The sequence below is a fragment of the Macadamia integrifolia genome, chromosome 9 (assembly GCF_013358625.1).
Source record: "Macadamia integrifolia cultivar HAES 741 chromosome 9, SCU_Mint_v3, whole genome shotgun sequence".
In the NCBI taxonomy this organism is placed as follows: domain Eukaryota; kingdom Viridiplantae; phylum Streptophyta; class Magnoliopsida; order Proteales; family Proteaceae; genus Macadamia; species Macadamia integrifolia.
The window spans coordinates 24,475,505-24,484,413 of record NC_056565.1 but is presented as its reverse complement, the minus strand read 5'-3'; the positions used below and the strand labels follow the sequence as shown (position 1 = coordinate 24,484,413).

General features: G+C 36.0%; 1 protein-coding gene across 3 annotated transcripts in view; it reads right to left on the bottom strand.

The window, feature by feature from the left end:
* The window catches only part of LOC122089437 (protein STICHEL-like 3), a 23,383-nt gene continuing 14,474 nt past the window's right edge, over positions 1-8,909 (bottom strand). For 2 of the 3 annotated variants that reach the window (XM_042659178.1, XM_042659179.1), the window contains exons 5-7: positions 3,013-3,661; positions 1,633-1,696; positions 1-232 (exon numbers count right to left, since the gene is read on the bottom strand). In XM_042659178.1, coding sequence (XP_042515112.1) covers positions 140-232; positions 1,633-1,696; positions 3,013-3,661 — 806 coding nt within the window. In that variant the 3' untranslated portion in view covers positions 1-139. Of the gene's footprint in view, positions 233-1,632; positions 1,697-3,012; positions 3,662-6,148; positions 6,246-7,787; positions 7,855-8,909 lie in introns of those variants that run through there. The other variant, XM_042659180.1, reaches the window with a different exon arrangement.

Genomic DNA, 8,909 nt, shown 5'->3' with positions numbered 1-8,909 from the left:
TTGGTATAAAAAATAACTTTATTAAAAATGACCATACTGCTACAATTGACTATCTAAGCGAAAGAAGCACGAATAAATACAATACAATGCACGAAAGCCTTTACAGCTACCACAGAAGTCTCCTCTAAATTTGAAAAAGTTACCTCGGAGATCTACTAGAGAGACATCTTCCACAAGAAACAAGCTTCAACAGAGAACGTGATTTCCTTGTCTTCAGTTTCAAACGTGAAAGCTGCAGAGAAACAATGCAGATCTGATCATAGTAGGAAACAACTATAACTTATTATGCTGCTTCTCAGAAATGCATGTTAGAGTTAGTAGCACCCTGAAGAATAGAACAAAACAATGCAGGGAAAGGAGATACAAAAAAGATAAGAATTATGTGGTTCATCAAGAGACTGATATATCTGAAGGAGATGACAATTAATGAAAGCTTTCTATATTTGAAGATTAAGAGAGCAAAAGTGACTCAAGAAGGCTGCAGCCAAGACAAGGTAAGGCAAGGCTCAAGGACAAGGGCATGAGGACTAATCGCAAAGACTCATGACCTCAAAGTTCAAAGCATTCTAACAACTCATAGAAAGATTTTTTTTATTCATTTCTAATTGTTTTTGGACAAAGTATATTGCCAGCCGATTAGATAAGCGTATCTGGTCAGCCCAAAAATTTGCCACTTGCCACGTCGGAAGAAGCCCAAATTTTGTGGATAGTTACACCCCTAGATCCCCTTCTCACATGTCAAGTTTCATCCCAAACATATTTTGTCTATTGAAAAAATGCAAAAAAGTGGTTGGAGTACCTTCGGCGTGCGTGGACATAAATGGAGATGCATGCCAATACATGGGGGAGTATATTGTTGAATGAGTGAAATATGACAAGTGGTCTTTCGTAATAATAATCCATAACAAAGCCCCATTTCTAGTCAAGTTGGTTAGCTTCCACCCTAATAAACTCTGAATAGGCACCACTAAAAAAACCTCGGAATATGGAGTCACACAAAAGGTAGGAAAAATACGGATTTGGAATGGCAAAATGTTATTTTTCTTCTCCTCAAGTCCCATTGTAATCAATAAGAGCATAATATGATAAAGAATTAAAACACTTACATGAAAGATATATAGTAGAGATAGAACGCGGTGTTAAATATTTTTTCTGACTTGTTGAGTAACAAGATTGTATTGTTTCAGAAGAAGCCTAGATTGCATGAATAGAAGAGAAAATCCCTCACTGTATGCAATAACAGTTCTCTTTTCCTGTTGGTGTGCAATGATTATTTCCTAGAACAGCCTTAAATATGGTAAGGCAAGTAGATCTAGGAAAGGTTCCCACAACAGGTGTTTAGTACCCTTTTTTCTTTCCCCCCAAAAGTTACTCTTTCTCCTGTTACTTCAAGTGTAAAAGTAATAAATAAGAACACTTCCAATTAATATCGAAAAACCATTAATCCTCATAACGTGAAACGCCACTTCTGGGGAGTTGTGGCCACCTATATTGCCACCAACTAGGTCTCATTCATAATAACATGTAACTCTACACGCAACAGAGATTCGGCCAAGTTCTCAAGATTCTATGGTTCAACATAAGTAAATATAATTCAGAAAGATAAATATATGACTGTCAAGGAAGCATTACCTTCCCTCTAGTTACACTAGATGCCTTCCAGCAAAGCAGGCTTCTCGATTTAGGTTCCATTCTCCTGTAGATTAAGAAAACATGACCCAATTCAGAAATAATGAACACATTTTCCCATTTCAGGGGAAGTTCAAAGTTTTGAATAGTGTAAACTATAGAGAAAGCATCCTTGAAAGTATGAAACTTCAATAAACACTAATTATCTATCTCATTAGCTCTGTTCATTCAGCTTGACAGTAAAATGTTTATCAAACTTTTCAGACGAAATGACAGCTACTTAGCTTCATCTGGGACTGAATAAAAACTCAGGAAACAAGTCCCTTCGCAAAATTTTACGAATTAAAGGCATAGCAGCTCAAAGAAAGAGAACCTAACTTTTTAAGGCATGCTCAGTAATATTCTTCCCAACATAGTGAGATCTTTCAGCACTCATGCCAACCATTGAATAAAATAAATTGCTACCAGAACTGTTTAAGTAGAAAAGCATATACAAAGAAAACAGTTATGCGGAGGGAAATCACAAGTCCCTAAGCAAGACAAGATAGGACAAATAAAGAAACAAACAAAAAACTAGTGAACCTAAGAAACAGAGAAGTGTTTCTGAAGGGACATGAAAGGATGTCACCACTGAATTAACACGGGATGATGAAAAGAAGAGGTGTTTCTGGAGTGCTGCTGAATTGGAATATGTCAATAAAATTGAAGAAACAATATAGGATAGCTACGAGACCAGCATGTTTTGGGGTACAAAATTCTGGGCATAGAGAGGATACTGAGATGGATGAGTAACAAAACTATGAAAGATAGACTTGGATATGAACATACTCAAAATCTACCAGAAGATGAACATATTAATCATTTCAATCTTTTTCTCTTATATGATAAAATTAAGCAAAATGCATACTCATGATTAATAATTGAAAACAAACTCTTTTATCAGCGAAAGAAAAATCTAACGAATGAGTAGTAGTGTGATAGATTCAAGCTCTTTCTATTTGTCATTTTTTAGCCATGTCCATACACTTCAGACACAAACATGTATGGAGACACTTCTAGATATTTCCACCATTTTTCCTTTAAAAGAAGCAAGAAAAAATTTGTTTTTTTAAGAGAGAAAAAAGGGGAAACTCTCTTTCGTATCAGAATGCAACTTCTCCACTAGGACCAAGCTTTTGGATACAATCATAAAATAGATCTGGCAAATTAATTTTATTAGGTTCCATAATTCCACTAGAATCATAAGAAAGGAATGATATTCATGTCTGCTAAGGTGGATCAGACTAAGCTATATCTAGTAGTCCAATTTAATCTTTGAGAATGAAATATACTCAAAATTGACACAGTAACCAAGGAAATGGATAACAAAATTGCACTACGTACAGATTCTCTTGTTCAAGCTTTTCAGCAATAGAAATTGCCTTGCGTCTTGACCATTCGCTTCGTTGCGTACATCCTTCTGCCTGCTGAATTACATGTGCAAGGGATGCTTTTCTTTTCACTAAGCTCCGACTCTGAGCTTGTGCACCAATTTTTCTGCTTCTTTCCTGTAAGGAACCCAAGGATTGCTGGCGAGAAAATGCTTCTTCTCCCATCCAAAAACTTTCCAAACCCACTTCATCCAACTGTGTATTGTTATTTATATGTTCAATGCACTCATTCTCTCTAGGAGAAGCAGATATTTCGACAATTTCGCTTTTTTCTATCTCACGTAAGTCAGATTGCAACGGTTTGGCTTGACTAGGACCAACTGCTTTGACAGATCTATCCTTTGAAACGCTTTTAACACCACTGTCATTTCCTGCTTTTGGCATCTCCATGTCTGTTGCCATTTGAGATGAACCTTCACCGGCAGCTGGCAATAAAAGAGGAACTTGAGTCCCTGCTCTCGAATCTTTCCTTGCTTCACATCTGATTTCAATTGTCACAGGGGATCCTAGAACAGATTCAAAAGCATGCAAGATCTTTCCCCTGAATCTTTCTTTTTTAGATTTGGTCAGCTTCGGGCTAAATATTAACTGTATGGTTGGAGCTGCAACAAAGAACGACTAAATTAGTCAGTCAGTGCAAAGTCCTCCTGTAGGAGTAAGATAGCAGTTAAAATTTTTAATAATAGGAATCTTTAACAAGATCAGAGAATGTTGGGACAGAAAAGAGACATTTAGAGCTTCAAAAAGTGAGACAACTGGAGGTCCTGGTCATGTTAAGAGACTCTATGACGGAAATTGATAAAAAGAAAAAAAAGGGGGGGGGGGGGATTCTAGTCAACCAACAGAGTGCAATTGTCTGAAACCAAAAAATTAATTTCCACTAAACCTATACCCAAATAGCATGCAACTTCATGCATGGGATGAAAAGCCCAAGTGTGATAATGTCTACTTTCTCCTCCTATTTATCAGGTATATAAGTTCAACTAATGGATCAGGTACAGATACAAAGAAACTATACCAGTTACTAGGAGTATCAGTGATGTACATGTCCCCAAATTGTATGAGTGGGAACCCAAAAAATGACTAACCTCACGACATTATAGACCACCCTGTATGCTGGAAGAGAATACCTTTAAAATCCCAACAGCTTCCATCAAAAGCAACATAAGACTCCGCTGGATTCATCAAACCCCTAGTTAGCAATTCGGCCGAATTATTCCGCCGAATTGAATTTTTCCGAATTAAATGAAAAATTCTGACTGAATCCGAATAAAAAATAAATAAATAAATAAAATTCGCAGGTTTTTTCAAAAGTGAAAATAAAACGCGAATAAAGCGTGACGAACCGGATTAAACCGAATTATTCAGTTACCATTAACCCACTTAAAAACAAAAAAACAAAACAAAACAAAACAAAACAAAAAAAAAAAAAAAAAAAAAAAAAAAAAAAAAAAAAAAAAAGCAAAACAAAACAAAAAAAAAGCAAAACCGAACTTTGAAGTAGGGGCGTGATTCGAAAATCGAAAAAGAAGATGAACAATCTTGGCTCCATCAATCTTCTGCAATGAATCTCACTCTCTTTACCCGCTCCGAGGTAAATTCCAGCACATCTCATCTTCTTTGGAAACCAAATCCCTCCCATATCTTACCCTCTCTGAAAACCAATTTCAGCACCTCGCCCTCTCTGAAAAAACCAACACATCTCAGCTTGTAGACCCATCTCACAGTTTTGGCCTTTTGGGTTTCCACTTTCCACTTACGGCATCTTCTGGTTCTGTGGCTTCTGCCATTTTGCGGACTCTTACGGCTACGGGCTACCGGCGACCTCACTCCTTCCAAGTTCCGATCCACTTCCTGTTGGAATCTGCTATAATCTTCCTTCCTGCGGACTCTTGCGGCTACGGGTTACCTCGTTCGTCTCTCAATCTCCACCGCGGCACCGCCATATCTCTGTTTTCATCTCATTATTGTCTGCTCACCAGAGCTGGGGACGTCTATCCAGTAAAAGCCTCACCACTTCTAGGTGAATTCCAAACCCTAATTCTCTCTCTTTTTTCACGCCATCGATCATCTGTCATAGGTGTTTTTCTCTGATTGTATCTAACTGCCCTCTCTGTGTTAAAATTTATAGCTCATAACTGGTCAGAAGACTCAGAACCAAAGCCCTAGCTCTTACAGCGACTCGGAAATTCTTGAAGAATTAGGGCTTCTCGCCACGTCTACTTTCGGTTTCAGGTGAGACATCCTATCGATCAGGTTTTATGTTTTACTTTTCTTCACCATCCCCTCATGTCTCATGATCTCATCTCAAAATCCCTTTTTTTTTTATGTTGTTTTGTTTTGTAACACTTCTGTAGTTCTGTTTTATAGATTTGGATTTTTTTTTTTTTTATTGAATGAAATTTGTGAACTAAACTATGTTGCACAGAGTGGGAAATACGAAACTCGCAAGAAATTGGAGCAATCAGAAATAAAAGAAAAAAGACATCCTCTATTAAGTCTGCTACCCCACTTGGCTGTTTCTATCACTGTGTTATTCTCCTCTAGAGTTCATCTTGGATGATTCATGTTTTGGATTAGAATGTCTTTTCTGGTTCTGTTTTTTTTAATTATTGGAGGTGTTATACCTCTGGTATATCGGGTTATTCAAACTTAGGTTTATCAAATTAAAATCTCTGCATCAGCACAGTAACCGAATGAGTTTCTGCTAGTATGTTCTACTCGAAATGCAAAAATCTTAGTATTCTTAGTATGTTTTCTTTGGACAGCACGTCAAGAGAGGTTTCCTTGATCATAAGGTGTAAATGACCCATGCTATTGTAAAGACTATGCATGTTGGTGGGACTTGAAAACTTGATTCTTTAATTATCCAAAGGATATTTGCTTATATAATGTAATTATTAATATGATTTATTTGTTTGTTCATATGAAATGATTTTTATGTCATTTTTTTTTTGTGTTTCAACTTTCAACAAATAAGAAAAATGGGAAGACAAAAAGATAAGTTTTGGCAACATGCTAAGCCACTTGATAGTTCACATTTCAAATGCAAATTTTGTGAAAAACAAGTTTATGGAAGGGTCACTCGCCTCAAGTATCATTTAGCTAAGGTTAGTGGTCATGATGTTGCCCCTTGTGAGAAAGTATCTGATGATGTCCAAGCAGAAGCTCTTCTTGCTATTAACTCTGAATCAAGTAGTAAAAAGCGTAAGAGTTGTACCAGTGATGAGAGTATAGTTGGTTCCTCTCCTTTGACTCCTTTAACTATAACTAGTCAAAGGCAGTCCACAATGGAGGAAATGATCCCTAAGATGGACAAACCAAATTGGGAGAAATGTTTGTGTGACTTATTTATTAAAAATAACATTTCTTTTAATTTTGTTCAATCGGATGCTTTCATCAAGTTTGTGAAGTGCACAGCCCTTTATAGTCCTAGTGTTCCTATTCCAAGTTATGGAACCCTTTGTGGAAGAATAATCCTTGAAGCAAGAAAGGACCTTGAAAAATATGCTGAAGAAGTAAAATTTTCTTGGAAACAAACTGGTTGCACAATTATGTCTGATTCATGGACTAACTTGAAGAAGCGGTCTTTTCTTAACGTGATTGCTTATTCCCCGGGTGGTGCTCCTTTTTTAGGTCAGAGGAGTGTTCTTATGCTAGATTGACTGGACCTTATTTATTTGATATTCTTGACAGAGAGATTTAAAGTGTTGGCCAAAATTTAGTGGTTCAGATAATTTCAGACAATGAATCCAATTATTTTAGTGCACTTGATATGCTTATTGGAAAGTATCGTTGGTTGTTTAAGACTTGATGTGCAACCCATAGTATCAATCTAATGTTGAAGAACATCTATGAAAATGTTTTTTGGGTTCAATAAATTTTTGATAAGGCAAAAAGAATTATTGACTACTTGTACAAGTCAATAATTGTCTTACAATTGATGAGGAGTTTCACAAACAAGGATCTAAAATATCCTTACAAAACTAGATTTGCTTCAAACTTTTTAATGCTTTAGTCAATTGTTGAAGTGGAAGAGAAGCTTAGACTCCTAGTTGCATCAGCTGAGCGGAGGAGTCTAAGAAATTCTAGATCTGTTGAAGCAGATAGAGTAGTGTACACTATTCAAAGGGAGTCGTTTTGGAATTATTCAAAAGAGATTTTGAGATTTATGGAACCAATCATTCAAGTTCTTCGTTTGGTTGATGGTGATGGAGCTACATCAGGATATTTGTATGAAGCAATGGAAAGAGCAAGAGAGGTATTGGAGAAACTTTATGAGGTTGACCATCGGTATGGCCAACTTTTGGGTATCTTTGATAAGAGAAGGGATGAAAACATTTTAGGTATGCACTATGCAGCTGCTGTTTTCAACCCTGCTTATTTTTTTAGTGAAAGATTCAAAAAGATTCCTTAATTGAAAGAAGCAACAGATTTCATTGGTGAGATATTGGTTCCATAAGATGAGAGGAGAGAATATTATGGACAATTGGCAGTATACCACATGAAGTCTATCACTATTTTTACTCCCAATGCCAAGACGATGATGGAAACTAGTCATCCTCGTAAGTGTAATAATTACTTTCTTTTTAAAAATTTTAGTTTATTCTTTTTTATGTAAAAATTACTTGTCATTTAAAATTGTATATTTATATATATATATATATATTCTTTTACCAATGATAGGGGTTTGGTGGCATATGCAAGGTGATGCTATTCCTATCTTACAGAAGTATGCGATTCGAATATTGAGCCAACCATGTAGTTCTTCGTCTTGTGAGAGAAATTGAAGTGCCTGGGATGCAGCACAAACAAAAAAGAGGAATATATTGTCAGCAACGATGTTAGATGATTTAGTCTACATCAGAATGAATTCGTTGATGATGAAAAAGAGGGGTGAACTTGAACAAAAAAACATGTTGCCCATTAATCTTGACAGTATTAGTGTCAATGATTTTGATCAGAGCATTGAGGGCGTTGATAAAGAGCTAGAGAGATTATTGGATGATGTGGATGATAGCATTGCTGAAGACTTGCTATTTGGTGCAAGTTCTAGTTTTATTAAGAGTGAGACTCAACCTTCAGATAGTATTATCTGATTTAGTTAAGTACTTAAGTTGCGGTGATGTAATAACTTTTGTTATGCTTTTGAAGATGTTTTGCTTTATTTAGAATAGTTTTTCCTATTAAGCATGAATAATGGAATCATGGAACTAGGTGAGTCATGAATTGAATGATGTGATTTTGAACTTTTATATTCCTATAGGACAATTTCTTTAGAAATTGGATTACTGTAACTATTGTTTCCATCACTCAATGACAGTTTTTTCCTAGTTTTTTATTGTATTGTATATTTGAACTACAGTAATTTTCTCTTTCTAGGTGTACATATCAAGTTAATTACTTGATAAATAAAAAAAATACAATAAATTATAAAAAAAAAACGTCCGAATTTTTTGCCCGACTTTTATTTTTGTAATCGAATAATTCTCGAATCCAAATCCAAATCCAATTTTTATTTTGTCCGCTTTTTTGACCGAACCCTTAAATTAACCAGTCGAATTATTCCGAATAATTCTCCACCCAAATAATTTCCGAATCCGAATTTGCTAACTATGATCAAACTTAATTTCCTACCTTGGATGTTTGCTGCAAGTGTATTCCAGAAAGGAGTACACAAAACACACTGTGGTTAACTAAAACAGCATCAGTGGGAGCAACAATGTCTTCCCACTCCTAAGCATAAGGGCAATGCGAGAAAACATGCGGGCAGATTCAGCTGCACTGACGCAAAGAAAACAAGCGTTTCATGATGGGAAGGCCTTCCAATATCAGATGGTTTTTACATGA